We start from the raw sequence: 24,641 nt of genomic DNA, 5'->3' as shown, positions 1-24,641 counted from the left end.
GGTCAGCTAAGCCTGGGATTTTGTGCAATTTCACGTGTTAATACTCAACGTTTGGCTCAGGAGAAAAACAGAAAAACCCACGAGTACCAAATAGTGATATCGCTAATTAAAGAGTTTAAAAATCAGTCCTCAAGGATGAACAAATAACAGCTGAGACACAGGCTGAGGAAGAAAGGGCGTTGCTAAAAAAAAAAAAAAAAAATTTTAAATTAAGAGTTTAACTCAAATCTTTCAGAGAATCTTTCAGCAACATCACATTTGTACAAATCCTACTTAAAAGAAAAATGAACTATTTAAAAAAGAATTTAAACCTCATTTACAAATAAACGTAAATGAATATAACTGTAGGAAGTCCTTTACACCAAAAGGGGGAGTTATTTTTAAATAGAAAAAAATTTCTGATGGGACCTAACTTTACAATGAGATCTTTTATCTCATCCACGATATAAAATAAAGCCCTGGCCAGTTTGGCTGTGGATAGAGTGTTACCCTGTGAACTGAAGGGTCCCGAGTTCAATTCTGGTCAGGGACACATGCCTGGACTGCGGGCTCGATCCCCAATAGGGGGCATGCGGGAGGCAGCCGATCAGTGATTCTCTCTCATCATTGATGTTTCTATCCTTCTCTCCCTCTCCCTCCCTTCCTCTCTGAAATCAATAAAAATATATTTAAAGAAATAAAAATTCCTCATCAAAAAAATTTTGAATACTTAATGGGATGGCAAGGTTAAACTAGAGGAAAAATTTCCATAAGGAGAAAGTGGTTAGTTAGAAGACGACAGATTTTTTTTAAAAGGCAGATTCAGCATATATTTATATTGGGAAAATGAGACTAGTGCAAGGGGGGAAAGCAAGCATATGAGAAGTTCTGGAGTAAGTAGAGGAATATGTTTTCATTACTCCTATTCTCATTATACCTTGTTTCATGTTAGGGGTTTGTGACAAACCATTTTAACATCTATTTCTGAAACATCTGTTCTGCTATTGCCAAATTTAACCTATTAACAATAGGCTAAAAAGCCTGACAAACCCATATTCTACCCTAGTTCCAGCTGCACAAAGTAAAGACACTTCATTCCGAACTTTTTTGAAAAGTAGAGGGGAAAAAATCGAAACTAACTACTTTTTACTTCTCTAAGAGTAGATTATTTTAGTACAGCTTGGTTTCATCTTCTGCCAGTTTCACATGTAAAAGGAATTATTTAAAAATTGGTTGGCCGCCCTAACTGGTTTGGCTCAGTGGATAGAGCGTTGGCCTGCGGACCAAAGGGTCCCAGATTCGGTTCTGGTCAAGGGCATGTATCTTGGTTGCGGGCACATCCCCAGTAGGGGATGTGCAGGAGGCAGCTCATCGATGTTTCTAACTCTCTATCCCTCTCCCTTCCTCTCTGTAAAAAATCAATAAAATATATTTTTTTAAAAAAATTGGCTGGCCTAAATTATACTTCTAGAACTATAAGGTAATGAGACAAAAAAGAAAATGAGACACTCCTCTGGGGATGGGGGGATCTAAATAAGTAAATACACGTTAAAAATCTACGTTTTAGATTTTTCTATTTATATTTTATCATGCAATTACATTTCCTACAATGAAGGTCATATATTCCGAATTGTTGAAAACTAATGTTTTAAAAAGGTTAAAATTTGTCAGATTATTAATGATGTTTACCTTTCTGTTAAATAAACATTTTCTTCAATCAGATCAAAGTAACAAGGCATCTTCCCCTGCTTGGCGCATTCCTTCCATCGCTGGGGGTCTCTGAAGTCCTCCATGACACAGGAAGGCCCGGCCAGCGCGGAGCCTGGGGGCGCTGCCGTCTCGCACAGCTGTGCCTCCACTCGCACCTTCTTTCTGTCCTGAAGCTCACCATCACTTTCAGAATCACTCTCCAATTCCTGCCTCCTTTTTTTAGGAGGCCCTCTATCTTTCATATCATTTTTTTCTAAGTTTTTTGAAAGAGCTTTCTTGTCATTTATGACTAATGAGTCCTTAATGGAATTGCTGCTTATTTCAGGTGCTTGCACTGACCCCTTGTCCTGCTGAAGGGATACACAAAATTTACCGGACTGGCTTGAAAACTGTGATCCTACCCGAGGGTCCCAATTCTCTTCCTCTTCACGATCATCTGTTAAGGAATCTGGTACCTGACCTTGAACTCGATCATACACAACCCCAGTTCCAGGAGGTCTACCTGCTGACCTGGGATCCCAGTAGCCATTGCCTTGCCAGGAACTCCGTGTCCCAGCATAGGGCTCTGTGCCCTGCTGATACTTGTGTCCAGCACGGCCTCCATAGCTGCTGTCAGGCTGCTGGTACGTGGTCGTCGGCTTTTCTTGTGGAGAGAAGTCCCAGCCCATGTTTCTGAGCTCTTCCGATGAATGGAAGCCATCCACTCGGGAGATCTCGTAAGAGGAAGAGAAATTCAATTCTGTTCTTCCCAGTCTACTATCTGGCCTATCAGGGAAAGGGGTCTGTTGCCAACACTTATTTTGAACATCTTCAAAATCATCAGAAGAATAAAGTGGCAACTCCTCTTGCCTGGAAGCTATTTTGGCTCTCAGTGTTTCTTCAAAACCTGGGTGACCTCCAGGGTCCGACTTTACATCAGAATGACTTGTACTATCAACTCCGTCACTCTGAGGGTGAGCAACTTCAGTCAGGTGGTTGTCTATCTGCTTTCTGCTCATCTGTGCGAAACACATTTCTGGACTCTTCTCTGTTCCTTTATGAAGGAAGAACTTCTCCGTTTGAGGACAGGCTTTACTTGCTATGCTCTCAAATTTTTCCTCATATGAATGCCTCCTTGGCTCCAATCTCTCATCTTCCCAGTGGTCAGAATAGTGTCTGTAACTGTGACTGCTCCGAGAAGAACACGGACTTGCTTCTTCCATGGGCAAAGTCGAATTCTTTGGCACAACCACCACCGACTGAAGACGGTTCCTGGGAATACTGCTGTCGTCAGAATCTGTCTCTTCCGAATCGCTTTCATCACTTGAACTTTCAGAGGAACCAGAATACTCTTCGTGAACAGTAGACACGATCTCTGAGGCATGACCACTACTGTCACACTTTAAGGTGTATGTCATATACTCGCTGTCTTCCGTGGTTAAATTCAACTCACAAGAAGAAAATACAACTTCTGAATCATCAGAAGTGTGTTCATGTCCTCTACCTCCTTCTTCATCTATAGAGATTTCTGGTCTTCCTCTTTTATCAGGCAATATGCTATTCCCTTCTTCTTGAGCCTCATGCAGACATTTCCCAGAGAGCCCATTATTATGCCTGTTTTCCCAGGAAGCAACCCCCCTACCTAAAGCAGGAAGGCCACTGCCTACTTCTAGCATTTCTTTTTCTCCATGCTTTGCAAACTCTGTGCTTTTACTCTTCAGAACAGCACCCAAAACTGGAGATGTGTTCTCTCCACATTGCAAGAGAGCTAAACTGTCCACTGTTATTCCTGGTGGAAGACTCTGAAGAGATGAAGCAATGCCTGAACTCTCTATAGGTTGATATAAATCATCAAAATGATTAACAGAAGCCGAACTAGTGCTACCAACACTCTTATATTCCTTACATGCAAATTTTGAGTGCTGATCTGTCAGACTTCTATTATCACATATAACTGTTTTTGATTTCAAATGTACATTCATAAAGCTATTTGAAGAAATCTTCCTAACTGGAGGCTCAGTATCTTCAGCTGCAGAATGACACAAAGAAAGGTTGTTGTCATTTGAAGCACAATACACATCTGAATCTTTGGTTTTACAGCTAGAAACTCTCATATCAACTGGTTCTTTAACTACTGTTTTGCAGTAATCTACAGTCATAACAGGCAACGACATGAGTTTATCTTGGTGTGGTGACACCGGAGGTTCTGCTTCTCTAAATGGGCTTTCTGCCTTACTACACTGCATGCAAGTATCGTCCAAGTCTTTTTCTTTACAACTGTCAATGTTCTGAAATCCATTTGATGAAAACACACATGCTTTGACCAAAGAGGATACCTCCGATCCAGTCACACTGTCATCAGAAGACATCAAGACAGTGTCAGTTTTAGAAGTGCAAAATGTTACCAAATCAGATTCTGCATCAGGAGATCCATTTATATTTAATTCCATGGGACAGTAACTTCTTAACTGATCATTCTTCACTTTAGATAAAGAATCTAATTCCTTAATACTATCATGGCTATCATGTCCTATAAATTCTGATTTAAAAATAGGCGGTTCTTCTAGCTTTTTAAAAGATGGTGAATCATTTAATCGATTTGATAGAGGAGGAGATCCCGTCTTTTCTCTTTCAGGAAGTTTACTAATCACCCTGACTTCACTACCCTTTGAACAATGAGTCTGTAAACTAAAAGAATGAGTGTGTTTGATTTCCTCAGTTAATTCTGCACAACAGAAAGAATTTTTTGATTTATCAGATTTGGATATAGATTTTGAAGGAGCAGGTTTATAACGGGAAGCACTGTTTTCGTGCTTGGAATATGATGACCCCCGTCGGAATCCCAGTTCATTAAGGGGAGAACAACACCTTTTCATTGCTTCATTTTCTGAAATCCTCCTGGATTCTCTTTCTGGTTTTGAAGAATACTTCCCTCTTTTCTCCATCTCTGAGTGAGATTCAGTTTTGCAGTCCCGATCGGATTTAGAATAGGACGATGATGTCCTTAGGTCTCTGTACGAGGAATGAGATGAGGTGCGCCTTGAGTGTGTCTTTTTATGCTCATCTTCGGAATCAGAACTCTCTCGTGCCCTGTTATCTGTATGCGGCCGAGAATAACGTGCCCTCTCTCGATACGGGGAACGGTAGCGACGATCAGAGTCATAATAATGGGATCGTTCCGACCGGGAATAAGATAAGCTAGTTCTAGAGCCTCTGTCAGATCTAGAACGAGATCTGCTTCGCCTTCGCTCTCTCTCTGATCTACAGCGAGAGGACATATACCGAGTATCTCTTTCAAGTTTTGAGTAACTAAAATGTTTGTCATCTCTTTCTGTTTTAGATCGGGAAGATTTCCCTAAATCCTCACTTTTTAAAGGTGCTACGCTCTTTTTTGAATCTCTTTCCTTTTCAATGCTTGCTGGAAATTTTAAATCATGTGATCTCTGACTTGAGGAAGTCCGGACAGAATCTTCATCAGATTCTGAACCAAGAAAGGTGCCTTCAGATTGTGAGGGTTTCTTCTTAGAACCTGTCTTTCTCAAGCTCAGACTCCTCTTAGAACTATCTGGACTTTCCTCCTCCTTCCCAATATGGGAATCTTCTTTCTGTAAGGGAAGATGTGCTTGCTCATTCAAAGTCGGAGCTATGTGTTCTTCTGAACTATTAGATACAGTGTCCTGCTTAGTGTCCACTTCCGAAGATTCCGGCTCAATTGTAACTGGTGGTTCCTTCAAGGCTCTAACTGCTGTATCTACCGGTGCTGTCATCAGAACCATTATCGGTGCATGTGGCAAGGCCACTGGCTCTGTTACTGGTGCTAGTGGTGAGGGTATTGTGGCTTGGGGGGGTGGAGGAGGTGGAGGAGGTGGAGATGAAGGTGGTGAGTCTACAGTTGTTGATTCTGCTATGACTGCTGGTAACGGTACTGTGGGCGGAGGTGATGTCACTGGTGTGGTCGTAGCTAGCAGTGGCCTGGATGTTACATGAAGCAGATGTTTCTTAAAATGAATTTTTCCCAATTCTACCCTTGATTTTGGTGGGGAAGAGTCTTCTGCAGTAGATACGGTCTCGCCAACGTCCACTTTAATTTTAGGGGTCAAGTCTACTTGAAGAGGTACAGCTGGGGAGGCTGGAGTATCACTTTGCTTGTCGTTGCCAAGTGCAGTCAGAAACCTGTTCGGCAAAGTCTTCTTTGTAAGGCTGAAGCTGAAGGACACCTTCTGTCGTCCCTGCTCCTCCAGATTGACTTTCGTCTTGGTGCCTTTGGGCAAAAACCGACTGGAAGCAACACCTTTGAACACCGGTCCTTTGATGAAACCTGTTTTCTGCACATTTTCAATCTTTGCCTATAAATGAACAAAACAAGCAGTTACTACCACAACACAGTTACTTTCAAATGGCTATCATCACAGTTTTAAACATCAGGGAAATTAAGTCTTTTGTTTTTTAATGACAAACAGTATAACTTTCAATAAGTACTTTAGTATTCTTTTTCCTTTATTGTCTTTATTGATTAAGGTATTACATATGTGTCCTTCTTCCCACCCCCCCCACCCCTGCCCCCATGTCTGTGTTCATTGGTCAGGCTTATATGCATGGATACAAGTCCTTTGGTTGCTCTCTCCCTCTCTCCCCACCATCCCCCACCTTCCCTCTGAGGTTTGACTGATCGCTGCTTCTCTGTCTCTGGATCTGTTTTTGTTCATCGGTTTATGTTGTTCATTATATTCCACAAATGAGTGAGGGCATGTGATATTTATCTTTCCCTGACTGACTTATTTCACTTAGCATAATGCTCTCCAGGTCTATCCAGGCTGTTGCAAATGGTAATAATTCCTTCTTTCTTACCGAAGTGTAGTATTCCATTGTGTAGATGTACCACAGTTTTCTGATCCACTCATCTGCTGATGAGCACTTAGGCTGTTTTCAAATCTTAGCTATGGTGAATTGTGCTGCCATGAACATAGGGATGCATATATCCTTTCTGATTGGTGTTTCTAGTTTCTTGGGATATATTGCTAGAAGTGGGATTACTGGGTCAAATGGGAGTTCCATTTTTAGGGGTTTTTTTTTGAGAAAACTCCATACTGTTCCCCACAGTGGCTGCACCAGTCTGCATTCCCACCAGCAGTGCACGAGGAGTACTTTAGTATTTTTAAAAATTAAAAAACATACTCCAAAATTTGGAAAATAATAAAGCCCCAAGTACCCACCTATGTTCCACAACCGAAGCCTCCCATCTCACTCACTGTACAGACGAAGTCTGAGGCCTTTCTGCCATCTCTGCCTTGGCACACTATCACTCTCTGCCTGGGCCCAACCCATCAGGCCACGCTGACGTGCAGTCTGATCCCACTGCATGCGGGACAAGTACAAACATGATTTAAGAAGATTCTCCTGCCCTGACCAGTCTGGCTCAGTGGATAGAGCATCGGCCTGCGGACTCAAGGGTCCCAGGTTCGATTCTGGTCAAGGGCATATACCTTGGTTGCAGGCACATCCCCAGTGGGGAGTGTGCAGGAGGCAGCTGATAGACGTTTCTCCCTCATCGATGTTTCTAACTCTCTATTCCTCTCCCTTCTTCTCTGTAAAACATCAATAAAATATATTTTTTTAAAAAGAAGACTTCTCCCTCCATTATTAGCCAAACCACCAAAGGAAAGTTAAAGGCATAACCTAGGGTATAGCCCAGAACTTCAGAAAAATCGACAACAGGCTCAAGCCTGAATTAAAGATGGACCGTTGCCATCTGCAGCATTCTTCTAGTAGATGTTCTCTTATCAACACTGGCTGTTTAAGAGAATAGTTTTCCCCCCAACGTGGTAAAATCTAAACCCAGCTTTCGAAATTATACAGTGGCCATTCAAGCGGAACAGTAAGTATCTTCACATGCATTCCCACAGAGCAGCATTCAAATACAGTGGGGCTTTAACTTACGAGTGTCCCGACCAACGAGTTTTTGTGAGATACCAGCTGTCTCTCTGCCGATTTTTTGCATTGAGTTGATAGAGTAATTTGAGTTAACGAGCTCCTTACTGAGCTTGGTCTCGGAACGAATTAAACTCGTAAGTCAAGGCTCCACTGTACTTATAAAAACAGATTCCACTTTTCAAATTAAATCTTCCCCGGAAGCTCAGCCCCTGAAAACAAGGTGAGAAATGGTCTCCAGCCTGGCGGGTGGCTCAGCGGTGGAGAGTCAACCCATGCACTGAGGACACTGGCTCAGTTCCTGGTCGGGGCACAGCCTGGGTTTCAGGCTTGATCCCCAGAAGAGGGTGTGGGAGAAACAACTGATCGACGCTTCTCTCTACCTCCTTCCACTCCCTTCTTCTTTCTCTCAAAGTCAACAACATATTTTTTAAAAAAAGAAAAGAAACTCTCCAGAGCCGAGGCCGGTTTGGCTCAGTGGATAGAGCGTCGGCCTGCGGACTGAAAGGTCCCGGGTTCGATTCCGGTCAAGGGCATGTGCCTGGGTTGTGGGCACTTCCCCGGTGGGGGATGTGCAGGAGGCAGCTGATCGATGTTTCTAACTCTCTATCTCTCTCTCTTCCTCTCTGTGAAAAATCAATAAAATATATTTTAAAAAAATTTAAAAAAAAAAAAAATTAAAAAAAAAAAAAAAGAAAAAGAAACTCTCCAGAGCTGCCGGCTTCCTTTATCTTGCCTAAAGCTCGGGAAGTGCTGAAATTTAAAACTATTTCCTTGATATATATAACGGCCCTCTCTAGAATAAGTTACTGTTGATCCAAAACCAAAATTAAACAAAAACCATTACTTCATTTCACATTCCAAATAGCAAAATTTTAAATGGTTTCAATTCCACAATTACTGAATAACTAGTTAAATTATACTTACCTCATTTTCTTCTTCTCTATTGTCATCCAGCCAAGAAAGCATGCAAAAGAATAGAAAAAAATCATAAATACTTAAGACCAATTGAAATGATACATACAATCTACAAGTATATTCTATATGGACTATCCATCCCTTCACGGCCTTGGGTACATTTCAACATAGCAAATATTTGTTTTCTATGCTAGGTGCTAGAAATAAAAGGTGAAAAAAGCTGCCCTAGAGAGAGCACTGGCCCATGGACTGAAGGGTCGTCGGTTCAACTGCAGTCAAGGGCACTTACCTCGGTGGCAGGCTCAAACCCCAGCCTTGGTCAGGGTACAGGCAGGAGGCAACCAACTGATGTGTGTGTCTCACATCAGTGTCTCTCTCTCTCTGTCTCCTCCCTCCCTTCCACTCTCTCTATCAATGGAAAAATATCCTCAGTGAGGATTAACAACAAAAAAGGTGAATAAAGCTGAGTCCCCTGCCCTTAAAAAGCTTATAGTTATAAATACAAAATATAATTTTGTTATAAAAGTAGGTACAAGGATAGAAATATGCTCAGTGCAACAGCAAAGAGTAAGATAAGGCCCAGCCGGGTGGCTCAGCTGGTTGGAGCAGCATCCGTGCAAAAGGGTTGTGGGTTCAATTCCCGGTCAGACAACCAATTGGTGTTTCTCTCACATCAATGTTTCTTTCTCTTTCTTTCTCCCTTCCTCTCTCTCTCTCTCTATCAGGGGGAAAAAAAAATCCTTGGGTGAGGACTAAAAAGAATAAGATTTAGTGAAAGGACAGGAATACAAAGAACCCTCCCTAAAAAAATCTAAATTTTTGAAAAATTTATTTGTAGGAAGACTGGGCAAAGGTACAGAGATTAAAACATAAAACTATTCATGTGCAAATAAACGCTAACAACTCCTATTACCAGAGTGTAAAGTGTAAAGCAGGAAGAAGCCGTTAGTCAGGTGGAGGAGGAGGCAGAGGCCAGGCCCAGAGGCCAGGCTCTCCTGAGGGAAACGTATTTGGTAAGTCTTACGGGTCATGGTTCTCAAGCCTCTTCGGTGTATATCCCATCGTTTCTTGCTGAGTGCTAGGTATACCTACTCTGCTGCACATCACAGCACGCCTCTCTCTGAGCTCCCAGTTCCCAGTTACGTCCTAACCAAGGTAACCACAATGACTTAGGAATCCAAAGCCAAAGGTCTGGTGTGCACAAGTACCCAAGGGCATGCGGGGGAAAGGAGAGCTACAAAGGGCTTAAGACTGACAGCCAGGTTTATATGCTAAGCAGGTGACTAAGCCGCTTGTGGCCCACAACAAATATTTTTGCAGCCCAGCCAATATAACAGTAAGTAAGAAACATTTTAATCAGAATTTTGTAACTTAATTTTTACAATATCCTGTTAAACATAATTATCACCGTGTTGCATTCATTTCCCTTACACACAGGCGCACCATTTCTCCCCACTAATACTAGCAGCGAATATTTTAGCAGCCAATGGCCACATCATTAGTCTTGGCCTCACTTGTTAGGTGTGCACAACAGGAAATATTTCGCTTTCGGAGAACAAGAAAAATAGGTTTATTTGCATTACGCTTATTCATTTGTGCAGTTATTCAGTGTCTGGTAAGTTAATGTTAAAGAAAAAATATTCATTTTTATTAAAATGTTCTATTATTTTATGTTAACGATGACTCATTTATTTCAGCCCTTTGTATTCAGCATGTCTCTATTGAAATAAACCTACATTTCTAGGAAAATTGAAGCTTTTGGGGTTTTTTGTGGCCCACATACACTTAAACCTTGTTCATTTGGCCCATGTGAGCCTCTGAGTGTGACATGTGTGCTGTAGGCTATGTAGCAAGACTGGCATGCATACAGGAATGCTTTAAATGGCCCTTAAAAGAAATGTGCCAAAACCTTCCCCCAAATGTAGGCCTAACGCCACCATAATTCAGTTCATTCACCAGTGTCTAAGGCAGCCATACAAAACCAAGTAAAAAAGGGTAAAAAAAAAAAATAATAAGTTAGTCATGAAACCTGAAGCAGTGCCTAGGCTAAACACTTTTTTCTACTCCATAGAAACGACTCAAAATTTCACAGCCATGCCCTGGCTGGTTGCTCAGTGGTTAGAGCGTCGGCCTGCGGACTGAAGGGTCCCGGGTTCGATTCCGGTCAAGGGCATTTGCCTGAGTTGCAGGCTCCATCCCCAGGAGAGGGCGTGCAGGAGGCAGCCAATCAATGATTCTCTCTCATCACTGATGTTTCTATCTCTCTCTCCCTCTCCCTTCCTCTCTGAAATCAATCAATCAATATATATACATATAAATACCTGTAGTCTTCAAGGCATCACATACATTAAAAAAAATTCACAGCCGAGATGGAACAGCTGCCTTTCTCCGTGCTGTGGTGCCCTTCTCAGGTCGCACCTGGCAGATGCATCGCACCAGCAACAGCATCACGTGTTCGTGGCAGTGTTCCTCCTCTCAGTGATTCATGAACTCATGTGTCTCACAACCCACGGCACTGGATCTGATTTCAATCCGTACAATGTGGAGTTTTCAAACCCTTGCAGTGCCATCTCTGTCTCTGCTCCTCCCTCAGTGGGCACTCGAGCGCATCCATGCTTGTCTGCATGGACCCTACACAGGAAGTGCTGGAGATCTGAGGAGACGGAACCCTTTCCCCAGCCTCAGCCATTTTACTCTCAACAAGCAAATGAAGAGAAAATCCTGACAAACTGTGAAGAAAGTAATGACACAGTCAAAGGGCTGAAGAGACATTGTACATGTGGAACTGGCTGGGGGGAGGGTTCATTTCAGAAATCAGACAACTGCTAGACAGAGATGGCAAGACATATCCCTTAACTTGATAATAAAATAAAAAGTTTATAATAAAAAGGGTATAAGCACGAAAATTTGGAGAAAAGATCAAGTTTGTCATCCTAAGGGCATTTCATGTTAATAAAGAAAAGTCAAATTACAAACAAACAGAAAGTGTCAGAGCCGGGTTAGCAGTAGTGTCTGAAAACAGTACAGAAAGGGACAGAAAAGGGCAGTGCAGCGCCCAATCCACAGACTCTGAGCACGCTGGAGACAGGAGTCAGATCTTTCTAACCTCATACTCATCGATGAGAATAAACTACATAGAAACTAGACCCCATGACAGAATATGAAATTGCAGAAGAAGGGAACTGTGAAGAGGCAAAACTCAGAGAGAAGACAGGAGAACTGGTTGATAACAAAAGGCAGGCACTAGTGCCACCCGAAGGCCACGGGGTCCCAGTTACACAGAGTGCATCCCAGCAGAGGCACAGCTAGCACTCGGAGCCCTTCTCAAGGACTCAGTGATGACCTCACCATGAGGAGAAAAACAGGATTTTACAGCTTGTTTATTTGTTTAGGTTTGTTTCCATTTTAGTGTTCATTTCTTTTTTAGGTTTCTAAATCTGTGGCCTCCTCAACAAGCACAAATGAACACATCTGACCTGCAGGAGAAGCTGGAACTGCACTGAAGTCATGCATGTTTCGACATTTATACACTTGGCCACTTACAGTGCCAAACATTCAAGACTTAAATTTAAACGCCTCAGACAGTCAACGATATGGAAGAGCACGTCAAAAAGAAAGTCTTCATAAGAAAAGTTTTTATCACAAAAAATCACATCTACCTAGTTCCCTGCTTAGTTTATGGTCGTGCATGTGCACGTTTGCAAACCTCTTCTAAGCAGAGTTAGTCCTTCAGGAGCCCAAGGTTTTGATTGGGCAATAGGTGTCCAGCTGACTACCATGAGTTAGCTGGGCTTAAGGCAACTGTGGCATACAATCACCCATTGCCCAATGGCTGTTTTAGAAAGGCAACTCTGTGAACTGTAAGTACAGTACTCCTATTGATCACAAGGCTGTTTGTTCAGCAGTTACTAAGGATCTACCTTTCTCACCCTGGCCAGTTTGGCTCTGTGGATAGAGCGTCGGCTGCAGGTTGAAGGGTCCCAGATCTGATTCTGGTCAAGGGCACATGCCCAGGTTGCGGGCTCGATCCCCAATAGGGGACGTGCAGGAAGGAGCCAATCAATGATTCCCTCTCATCATTGATGTTTCTCTCTCTCTCCCTCTCCCTTCCTCTCTGAAATGGATAAAAATATATACTTTAAAAAAAGGATCTACCTTTCTCTCAAGATAGTATTAGTTCTGTAAAGGCCAGAGGTCAAGTTCACCCACAAGGAATTTCACACTTTACTTGAATATGGTATAGGATATACAAAGTAACTATAATACAATGTAAATAATTGCCATAAATGAAAAGACTAATAAGGGGCTTTCTTTTAAATTTTCCTTTTTTCAGTTCATCCTACTCTCACTTTCCTGATTTCCTGCATGAAAGCACATCTTCTTTAGTATTAATTACTTTGCTTACTAGCATGGTAATATAACATGGCAAAAAGATCAAACTTCCATGATACCTAGGTTGCAATCCTGTTTCTACCATTTACTAACACTGTGACTTGTGCCACTCAATTTCCTTTCTTACTCCCCTAGATGCCTAGCCCCAATTTCTGTCACTACCATCTCCCTGATCACTATTTAAAAAAAAATAAATGTTTTGCCCTCCTGGTTGGCTCAGTGGCTGATCGTCAACACAGGAACCAAGAGAGCGCTGTTAGATTCCCAGTGAGGGCACATGCCCGGGTTGCAGGCTCAATCCCTAGAAGGGAGCGTGCAGGAGGCGGCTGATCAATGATTCTCTCTCACCACTGATGTTTCTATCTCTCTATCCCTCTCCTTTCCTCTCTAAAAATCAATAAAAACATTTTTAAAATTTTTTATTTATTTCAGAGATAGCGAGAGAGAAACATAGGTGAGAAACACTGCTCAGGTGATTCATGCATGCCCCTGCCAGGCATGTGCCCCTCTGGGATCGAACCGGTGGACTCCTGGTGCATGGGACGATGCTCAACCAACTGAGCCACACTGGCCAGGCTCCCTGACCACTCTTAGATGATGATCTCACCACTTAACTCAGTGTCCTCTCCCTCTTGCCTTCCCAAGTATTTTCATTTCCTACTACTGCCTTTCTTCTATGCTTTCTGTTTCTCTCTCCATTCTCACTGGCTATTCCCCCCGAGTCTTATCTGTTGGTCTTCCTATAATTCCAATGTCTTCACATTACAGTCCCCAAACTTTTCCCTGCTTGTCTTCCTCTTTCTTCTCCACCTACTCTTTTCTCTCCTACCTCATCTCATCCAGATCCAGGGTTTTAAGCACCATCACTTGGTCTGGCCCTGCCAAGGCATTAGGGTGAGTTAATTAAATGTTTGGCCAAATATAGCGAGCTAATATTAAGTTGATAATTTTGTATGGTTCAATTCCGGGTCAGGGCAAATGCCCAGGTTGTGGGCTCCATCCCCAGAAGGTGCAGGAGGCAGCTAATCAATGGTTCTCTCTCATCACTTATGTTTCTCTCTCTCCTTCTCCCTTCCCCTCTGAAATCAATAAAAATATTTTTTCTTAAAAATAAGCACAAATAGTAAGGGCCTTGCTTTTTTTTTTTCTTTTTTTAATCCCCAGGTCTTGGTAAGGTGCACAGTAAATAATTTTGAACAAACGAGTAGAGATAAGAGATGAAAGGTAGAGCCCTAACAGGTTTGGCTCAGTGGATAGAGGGTCAGCCTGCGGACTGAAGGGTCCCAGGTTCGATTCCGGTCAAGGGCATGTACCTTGGTTGCGGGCACATCCCCAGTAGGGAGTGTGCAGGAGGCAGCTGATCGATGTTTCTATCTCTCTCGCTTCCTCTCTGTAAAAAAAAATCAGTAAAATATATTTGAAAAAAAAAAAAAAGAGAGAGATGACAGGTAGAGAGACTGCAAATGGCAAAAAATATGGAGTAGCCACAGAGGGCACAAGGAGTTACTGACACTTAACTGTAGTCTTCAGGCCAGTGCCAGCTGGCCAACTTTCGTTACATATCCAGAAATACATAAATTGAGACTAAAGTTTAGAAACTTTTACAGCAATCTGATATTTACCAGTGATCAATATGCTTATACATTTTTAAGCTTTTTATTTTTAAATAATTACAGATTGACAGGAAGTTGCAGAAACAGTAGCTCTGTACTCTCATCTAGCCCCCTTCCAATGGTGACATCTTATATAGCCATACTCAAATATTAAAACCAGGAAATTGACATTGGTACATTACTGTTAGCCAGACTAGATCTTATTCAGTTTACACCATTGTTTTTAACCTGCATTCATATTCATACCTGTGTATGTGTGTGTTCTATGCAATTTTAGTCCATACATATAGATTCACGTAACCACCACCGCAATCAAGATACATGACTGGGAACTGAGCTCACGGGCTGTACGGAAACATGCTGGTATGCTGAATTTTGCCAACTAGCCAGTTTGCCAACCCGTTCTAAATCGTGCCTTTTACAAAATCAAAATATATGCATTGATGGCCTCAAAGAAATTACTTTAATAAACCTAGGCTTAACCTAGAACCTGAAATTTCACTGAAGCAGAACAAGGTCACTCACTTTCCTCACACTTTCTCTTCATGAGGACAAAAAAATAAGAAAAGTCACTAACGGGGAAATTTCAAAGTATGGCCTAAGTTCTTCTTGGAGATATTCGCCAACCTTGTACCAGTATACCTTCTGCCTCCGTAGTACCGTAAAATGAGCACAGGTTTTAACAATTAACTGTGAATAATGCAAATTTCTGAATCAGAGAATCATTACGTTAGCGTCTTAATGTTGTACGACTTAGGCTAGAGAAGAATGGTCCCATTTTTCCAAACAATTCTTTAAGTAGAGAAATCATCCACGCAAGTTACACGGAAATTTCTCATTTCAAAGGAACCATAATTGCACAGCCTCTTGTGAATCCACAACTACCTGGATTCCTAGTGTTAGCAGTGAGGAACGATAGCTCTTGGGCATCTTATGCTCCCACAAACATGTTCATCATTGCTCATGGGAGCTCTGTCTGTCTGTCTGTCTGTCTGTCCAGAAACCATGACTTCAAGTCCTATGAACACCGTGGACTGGGACTACCTCACCACCTGGACACAATTTGCACCGAAGCAAGACAAAAGTAGCACAAGCAGCAGCACAGTAGTGTGTGACCTGAGAAAGGCATAAAATAAACATTGCCCCTCTCCACAGAAGGCAAATTATCTACAGTAAACAGATAAATTTCGTTGAGGTAGAATTAAATATTTTGTTAGAAATTGGTGAAAATGTATTCCTGAAGTTTTCCCCAAGGTTAACTATGACAGGCATACTCCTTAAGCTTAAGTTTACCATGTCCATTAAAAAGTAAAAACAAAACTTTATTGTCACAATTATGACAGCAGATCAACAGCAGTTTATTAAGGAAGAATGTCAACATTGAAACAACCAGTGGTAGTTGAATATAAAACCAGCGTTTCCCCAACCACAGCACTGCTTGCACGCATTGGAGAAACAAGGAGGCCACCAAGAAACAGTTGGTGCTCACCTTCCTTTGACTACTTTTCTTCGTTATTAGAGAAGAGAAGCTCGGTGTCAGAGGATATAAAGTTGGGGCACAGTTGGAACCTGGCTGTGACGGGACAATTTGTCAGCTGGGCATGTGCTGGATGCCAAACCTGACAGGTGTGTGTGTGTGTCTGTGACGTACACAGACTGCCTGTGGATCCTTATTTCCATCATTTCTACGTTTTACATATAAAAATGTTTTAAATGTGTTTGCAAGCAGGTGTATTTTTATAATTCTCCAACTTTTAAGATACTTCAGGTGGTTACTAATACAAAGCATAAAGAAGAGCTAACAGTGTGACCATTTACCCATTCCTTCACAAGGTTTAGACTTGTTTGGTTCTGTTGCTAGGACCTAAGGGATTCTGTAGTCCCATCGACTAGAAAATCCAAAGACCATGATGAACACCTGATACAGCAGAGACTGATTCTTTTAAATGGAGGAATCCCAGTACCTAGCAGCTGGGTACAGAGCAGTACATGCTTAATAAATGTTTCCGCTGACTTGAGTCTTCATAACGTTATTTCCACCACAGAAGTAGGACATAAAATATGCAGCTTATGTTACAGAGTTGAGATAGATACTCTGGTCTAGAGTTGGTAAGTTAATCGAAGAGTTGCATTTTTTAACCAGGCAATTTTAGAAAGCCTTTGTGTGTGCTCAAGGTCAGAATAAATGGATTTCAATGTGAAGGGTTTCTGCAGCCCTGGCTGGGTGGGTCAGTTGGTTGGAACATTGTCTCACAGATTGAAAAGGCTGCAGGTTCAATCCCCAGGTAGGGTGCATATGGGAGGCAACCAATCAACATTTCTCTCTTTCTCTTTCTTTCTCTCTCTCTCTCAAATCATTTTTAAAGGGTTTGTGCAGCCATCTACATAATTTATAAAAAATGTTAGCTCTACTTTACATTAACACAAAATTCATAAAAATTTTAAAACTGACATGCATCATCTGTCAACTAAAGTAGAGCATGTCATGAATAATTATTCACCAAAAAATAAATAACTATTCACCAAGAGGCTAAATATCAGACAAAAGACTCAAAATACAAGTCACTGAAGCAAATATTGGTGATTACTATACAACCCTCCCAGAGAGACCCTCACTACACTTGGCAGAAGTGCGTGGCAAGAACAGCTCTAGTCGGAAAGCAGAGTTGCTCCAGGTTCTTGCCAGCCCACAGCAAGCTCCCAGACCTCCTCCAGCCTGCAAGCAGTATCACTCATACCAACACCCACACGCCCTCCCAAGGATATTTTCACTTGTGAGATGTTAGCATCTGACAGAAAAAGCATTCTAAAATAAAAGGCATCTAATTCAGACCAATTTTAAACCTCCATCTAATGGCCAATGTATATGCTCAGTTGGAAAAGTCTAAAGTAATTGTTAGCTTGATTAAAAAAAAAAAGGCCCTAGCCCAGGGGTGGGCAAACTTTTTGACTCGAGGGCCACAATGGGTTCTTAAACTGGACCGGAGGGCCGGAACAAAAGCATGGATGGAGTGTTTGTGTGAACTAATATAAATTCAAAGTAAACATCATTACATAAAAGGGTACGGTCTTTTTTTTTTTTTTTTAGTTTTATTCATTTCAAACAGGCCGGATCTGGCCCACGGGTAGTAGTTTGCCCACGGCTGCCCTAGCCAGTTCGGCTCAGTGGATAGAGCATCAGCCTGCGGACTGAAGGGTCCCAGGTTCAATTCTGGTCAAGGGCACGTACCTCGGTTGCAGGGTCCTTCCTCATGGCACGTGCATGAGACAACCACTCGATGTGTTTCTCTCACATCAATATTTCTGTCTTTCCCTCTCTTCCACTCTCTCTAAAAATCAATGAAAAAATATCCTCAGGTGAGGATTAAAAAATAATAATTAAATTTTTAAGAAGGGGAGGCTACCAAATTCAACATAAAGTACATTATACATGAATTCCAAAGCTAGGGGGTACAAATACAAACAACATTTTATCAGCATACAATAACCAAAATCTACACAAGGTAATAATTGTCTCTCGTTGGAATCCATGGAAGTAGACTGTCGAATATAAATCCAATTATTAAAAACAACAAACCTACTGAGTGTTCAGTCGGCCAACATGTCGGCCAATTTCAAACCATTCATTTTCAAGAAACTGCACTTAAATGCCTTAAGTTTTCTCTTTAAAATAACCAAGCAACTGCCTGACCAGCGTGGCTCAGTGGTTGAGTGTTGACCTATGAACTAGGATAGGAGGTCATGGTTCGATTCCCAGTCAGGGCATGTGCCTGGGTTGGGGCTCCACCCCCAGTGTGGGGCGTGCAGGAGGCAGCCAATCAATGGTTCTCTCTCATCATTGTGTTTCTATCTCTATCTCTATCTTTCTCCCTCTCCCTCCCTCTCTGAAATCAATAAAAATATATTAAAAATAAAATAACTAAGCAACTAATCAAAGTAGGGCAGGAATGAAAATTCTTTAATCCATCAGCACCATGGCAAACATTTAGTATGGACAATAAAGTACACTTTTTTGAAAAAAGAAAATGGTATAGGAGTCAAACTCTAAATAAAATCGTCAAAACACTATCATAAATTACCAGACATACTCACCCCAGGGGGAAACAGATTTGAAAGGAGACACCTTCCACATAGCACAACATGTCATAAGGCCCTTTTACACTGCTTAACATGATAACCAGACACCTTAAGAAAATAAAACAATATAGTAAATCCATAGTACAGTATAGTACCTATTAAAAAAGCGATGAGCACATCTTATATGTAAATGCAAACATGATACAATCAGTAGAAGAAAGTGGTGTGGAGAGCATCGGCTCCTTATCCACACAGAGGAGCCATCTGGAGAGGTGGAGCAGGGAAGAGATGTTACGGGTAGATTTCTACCTTTTTTCTCTGTAAACACCTGTACTTTCTTAACCTTTTGCAACAAGCATTTGTTGTTTTAGTGATTTAAAAAAGAAACCATTTCGCCGTGGCCAGCTGTCCTCAGTGGCTAACATCGGCCTGCGGACTGAGGGATCCCAGGCTCAATTCCCAGTCCAGGGCTCGTATCTCCGTAGCAGGCTCACTCCCGGCCTCATCGTGTGCAGGAGGCAACCAGTCAATGTGCCTCTCTCACATTGAAGTTTCTCTCTCTCTTCCTCTCTCCCTTCCACTTGCTCTAAAAATCAATGGGGGAAAAATATCCTTGGACGAGAATTAACAAAAAAAATAAAAGAAACCATTTTAAACACAGTGTCAGACATCGTTGTTTCTAAAATATCACTTTTAAAGTTAGTACAAAAAGATCATAGCAAAGTAAGTACCTCCCAGAACTTGAATTTAAAGCTCTATATTCAGATATTAAAGAAAAAAAGACTAAGAAACATGACAATTAAGTGAACTATGTAATCCTAGACTAAAATTAAAAGACACTATTGAAAAAGAGAAAAAAAGACACTATTGGAATAATAGGCAAAATTTAAATATGAACTATATACTAGTATAAGGTAACCAAACGTTGTTAACTTCTATGAATTTGATTACTGTATATTAGTTATCTAAGAGAATGATTGCTCTTTGTTAATACTATGAAATATTCAGGGATGAAGAGTCATGTTTGCAATTTATACTCTCAAATAGTTTAGCCAAAAAGAAACAAACACGTATATGTCTTTTATATAGGAAAATAAAGCAAATGTAGTAAATTTTCAATTACTTGTTAATCTAGACAAAAAGTATATGGGAATTCATTATACTATTCTTGCAACTTTCCTGCAAGTTTGAAATTTTTTCAAAATAAAAGGTGTTTTTCTTCCCTAAAGAATGAATCTCAGAAAGAAAAAGAATTCTAAAGCTGATTTTCAGTGACTCTGGGTATAAATGGTTCCGTTTCCATATAAATAATCTCAGGGTCTTAATAATTACCTAGTGCATTACAAAATAAGGTACTCAACAGTACTGAAAGAATTTTAAAAAACGACGAAGCTGGTCAACTTCTGCTTCTGTAGCCCAGTCGAGTCATATTGTGCCATCCAGAATATGACTACTCTAGCTTCTCTGCAAAAACTGACAATGCTCATGGAACACTGAATATCAGGGTCAAGAAAAACTATTCTATCTGTTAAAGAGTAAATCATAATGAATTTCATGTCTTAAAAGGGGGAATAGATTAAATCTAGTCACTATAGTAAAAGGTAGCAGAAAAGATTTGGGAATACCAACGTTCCACTAAGGAAATTAGGAAAGTATGATTGATAATCTGTATGTACAAAGTGTCTTAACCACTGGAACATTGCTTAGGAAAACACAACTGTATCAACAGTTGCTTCATACCCTGCTAAAGAAATAATGTATCAATAGGAGAATCCTCCACCCCGAAACCAGAGAGGAGGGAGCCCGAATCCTTGAGGGGCCAATGCGATTCCACCTTCAGCCGTGGGTTCTGTTGTTGCTGCGGCACTACTGGCCTGAATCTGGCTTACTGCACACTTGCTTTTGCGTTCCACACCCTGTACGACAGCAACTTTGCAGAGTGCCCTCTCCCACTCCGGGGCCTCTGGGGGGTTGGGGGTGGGGGGTTGTCAGAGAGCCGGTTTCGGCTGATCCCCGCAGGCCAGGCCCCGGGACCACACCTGCTGGAGGGACCCTGCTCACCACAGATGCGGGGGAGGGACCGCAGGAGGTTGGCTGCAGGGCTTGCCTGGCCCTTCTCCCCAGCCCAGCCCCGAGCAAGGGCCACCTTCTAATTAATTTCCTTTCAATGTTACTTGTATGTTATAAAGAAATCTGTGATCTGTACTAGTAGACACACAGGTACTGTTAATAGTACTGTAGTGTGCTGTTTACATTAGTAATTAAAAGAAACGCCAACTTCTAGTTAGGTGTTAGTGAAGAGGTAATTTCCCCAAGTTTATATTATTTTAAAAATATCCACATTAAGACCCCTAACACTGCACACTATAACAATCCTCTCAACACTGCAGTTTAAAAGGACTCGACCTGGGTCCTCTTCCCACACGGACCCCTTGATGATCGCGTCCAGTCTAGTGGTTTTGAATACCCCCTAAGTGATGACTCCGCAAGTCACCTCTAGTCCAGACCTTCCCCTCAACTCCAGACTTGGACATCAACACGGGCGTCTAGCAGGCACCTCAAACTCATCACGTCTAAAACTGAACGACTGGTCTATTCCCCAAACTTGCCTTCGTGCATCATCCTCATCATGGTTGACAGCAACTCAATCTTTCTAACTGCTCAGACCAAACACCTTGGAACCATCTTGGTTCCTCTCTCACATGCCACATCAAACCTAGCAACAAATCATATTGGTTTAATCTTCAAAATATATCCAGAATTCAACCACGTCTCACCATCTCCTGTTACCACCTTGGCACCAGTCACCACCAGCATCTCCCTCCTCGTTACGAGCTTCCTACAAGCCTCCCTGCTTCTACTATCTCTCCCCTGGCACATCGAGAGCCTTCGGCTCACACCTGTGAGAGCTCAGGGAAGAGTCCTTGTAGCAGCTTCACAGGTCTCTGTGGAGACCTGTGAAATGTGCCCCCCCCCCCCAACCCAACCCACTCTTCCTTCCTGTTGGTTCCATCCTAGCCACACTGGCAGGACTCACCAGAGCTCCGCCTCAGTGCTGGGAGCTCCTTCTTCCCTCTACTTGGAGCGCCTTCCCACCAGGTAGTACCATGGCCACCTCCCGCCCCTTAAGGCTCACCCGGTCACCTCATTTTAAACTACAACATCTTCCCCAGAAATTCTGGATCCCCCTTGCTGCATTTTTCAAAGCATTTACCTTTGAACATTCTGTATTATTTACTGTTTGCCATCCCTCATTTGCAGGTGCCCACGGGGGCAAAAGTTTGTTTTGTACGCCCCATAGTACACCTGTGTTTGGCACAAAATAGACATGTTCTGTTTGAAGAAGAGCATCTCTATCACTGCAAAGGACTTGCCTGTCTCTAGAAGAGTCCCTTGGAGCCTGACCAGCTCTAAGGTGCAGTGTCCTCAACACCTGGGCCTGGGCCTGCCCAGCAGCAGCCACCGAAAAGCACAGACCCGCAGGTGCTTACAGCCGCTTTCACCTGACACAGGGCCCTTAGGCCACGGGAAAAGCCTCTGGCAGCTGTGCCTGATTCAAGAGCGAGCACAAGACAAATACAGAACATCAGGTTCCAACTGTTACTTCACACCGATTTTACGTGTTTCGTGCCTCAATTTCTTCATGTATCTAAGAACCATTTCAAACAAAAATCTAACAGGAGCCCGCGGTCACTCCTTCCCCCAGCCTGTCACCGCCTCTCCTGCCACCTCATCTCATCACGCTGGACGTAAACTCCTCACTCCCGTTCTTCCTGACGACCCAGCCAGAAGCAGTGCACGTGCCACTCTGTGCCGAGCGCTTTTCACACGATGCTCATCCCATCCTCCCAAAGCCTATGAGGTGCTACCTTCACACACCTGTTTCAGATGAGAACTCCCACTCAGAGGTGAGGTCACTTGTCCAAGGCTCACCTAGCGCTCAAACCCAGTCTGCCTCGGAAGCCCTATTTCTTTCCCCCTGCACTATGCTGCTCCTCTCCGGCCGGCACATTCCACCTCTTAGGGTTTACTGTCACTTCGCTTCTCTAGGCTTCGGTCTCTGCGTCTGTAAAACAGGGGTGACGTTCGGGATGCCTATCGAGAGCCCCTCCAGTTCTCGTAATAGAAAACACTTCATAACCCTTTTACAGTCCAGGCAGGTCCGCACGCACACACTTCACAACTTACTTCGTCCCTGTTAGCAATCCAAAGCAGCGGGAACAGAAAAGCAGCGAAAAAACTGTAAGACCTTATGTAAAACAACAAAAAGTCTCGATTCCTCTCCACTCACGTCTATCAAGATGCATTTGGGTCTATTTTTCCACAGGGTATGAAAAATTACGTTTTCATAACTAAACAACCTGGAAAGGAGCTGGAAGCAGGCACGCATCGTCCCAGGCCTGCCGCGCTATCCTGCACCGCACAGGTGAGCAGCCGGAGCTTCGCTGGGTCACAATGTCTGTTCTTTTGGTTTTCCAAGCCCCAAACCAAAAGCCAGTAGCATGAGCTTTGTAATGCCACCAATGACTGTGCAGTGAATCAAAACAACCTAATTAGGATACTGTTAACCTAGAAGCAACAACCCGGGCGAGGAGGGAAGCCACGTTGTCACCGCGCAGGGCACATAAAGAGCCGGGTCCCTCTGCAGCGGGCCGGACAGCCCTTCCTCCTTTTGTGCGGAGCTGCCCATCAGCACCCCCAACAGAACCAACCCCGCGGTGTCGGCCTGGAAACTAACGACTGCTAAGATCCAGGCAGCTCTGGACCAAGGGGAAGAGATCTGGGGAAGAGCTGCAAAGGAAAAAGGAAGGGAAAAGCCAGGGGAGAACTAAGGTAAAAAGTGTCCAAAGAGGGACCTGTGGGTGCCCTTCTGGCCTAAAAGTAACAGTTTCGTGGGAAACCCCTTCGCGGGGCCGGTCTAGCTTCCCGGCACCAGCGAGCAGTTGCAGAAGAACCGCTTTGCAAAACAATAGTCTCCGCGGGCAGCGAGTCCAGGCTGAGGGGGCGCCCCGAGGTGCACGGCGCCCGCGGGGGGCAGACACGGCCGGGCCCGTGCAGGGCCGCCCCGGGCTGCAGACAACACACACCGGCCGCACGGCCCCGGCCCCCAGAGCGGCCGGCAGGGACGCCCGGCTCCCACGCGAGTCTCGGGGAGCGAGTCACCCCTTCAGGGCGAGGTTCCGGGGTCCCGCCGAGAGCGCAGGGCCGGGAGCCGGGGCGACCCCGGGGGCCCCTCCGCGGGCTTTCACTTTCGGGCGGAAAAGCGGCCCTGGTGTCACCGCGCCGTCGGGCGGCGGAGGCCTCGCCACCAGGAAGGAGACCCCAGCGCCGAGGAGCCGACGCGGGCCGGGCCCGGTCCCGGCGGAGAGACCCCACCCGGGCGCGCCGCGCGGGCCCCTCCAAGGCCCCGAGCCCAGCGACGCGCGCCAGGCCCTTCCGGTCCCAGCCGCCGGGGCCAGGAGGCCGGGAGCGGGGCGGGCTGCCACCCGAGCCCGGGGATTCGCGGCCTACCCGCGCCGGGGCCCTCTCGCCGCGCCGGGAGCCGGCAGCTGCCCCGCCTCGGCCCCCGGGCCTGCAGCGCGGCCGGCGGGGAGCCAGGGGCGTCAGGGGAGCCGCGGGCCGGCCGGTCGGTCGGTGCGGACGCGACGGCGGCGGCCGGGGCCGCCCCTCCCCCACCGGCCCGGCCCAACCGCCGGCCCGTGGCGGCCCGGCCCAGGCGAGGCGGCGGCGCGGGCCTGTCCCCACGCCGCCCGCGCGCGTCCCCGCCGGCCCGTTACCCCGCGCGCCGGCCGGGCTCGGGCGGAGGCGGCGGCGCGGGCGGCGGGAGCTGGTACTTACTCGGGGGTCGGGTGCTCGGGGTCGTAGAAATCGCCCATCTTCGCAGGCGGCCGCGGCGGCGGCGGCTTCCCCAGCGGCGACGACGCGCGCCCCCTCCCCGGCGGGCGACGCGAGGGGGAGGGCGGAGGCCGCGGGTCCGACCGCGGCGGCGGCAGGGGCGGCCGAGGCGCTGCGCGCTCCCTCCTCCTCCCTCAGGCCCTCCGCCCG

General features: G+C 44.5%; 1 protein-coding gene across 7 annotated transcripts in view; it reads right to left on the bottom strand.

Moving 5' to 3' along the window:
- SETD2 (SET domain containing 2, histone lysine methyltransferase) overlaps nucleotides 1-24,641 on the bottom strand; it is an 88,213-nt gene extending 63,572 nt beyond the window's left edge. For 2 of the 7 annotated variants that reach the window (XR_004971679.1, XM_036333769.1), the window contains exons 1-4: nucleotides 24,435-24,635; nucleotides 18,612-18,704; nucleotides 8,524-8,539; nucleotides 1,669-6,014 (exon numbers count right to left, since the gene is read on the bottom strand). Coding sequence is in view for 6 of the 7 variants with exons in the window: in XM_036333769.1 (XP_036189662.1) it covers nucleotides 1,669-6,014; nucleotides 8,524-8,539; nucleotides 18,612-18,704; nucleotides 24,435-24,472 (4,493 nt within the window). In the remaining variant the exon portion in view is untranslated. Of the gene's footprint in view, nucleotides 1-1,668; nucleotides 6,015-6,516; nucleotides 6,572-8,523; nucleotides 8,564-18,611; nucleotides 18,705-24,434 lie in introns of those variants that run through there. The other 5 variants (XM_036333763.1, XM_036333767.1, XM_036333764.1 and 2 more) reach the window with 5 other exon arrangements.

This window comes from Myotis myotis, unplaced genomic scaffold, assembly GCF_014108235.1.
Source record: "Myotis myotis isolate mMyoMyo1 unplaced genomic scaffold, mMyoMyo1.p scaffold_m19_p_13, whole genome shotgun sequence".
NCBI lineage: Eukaryota > Metazoa > Chordata > Mammalia > Chiroptera > Vespertilionidae > Myotis > Myotis myotis.
The sequence above is the reverse complement of the archived record's forward strand: the minus strand, read 5'-3'. Positions and strand labels throughout refer to the sequence as shown.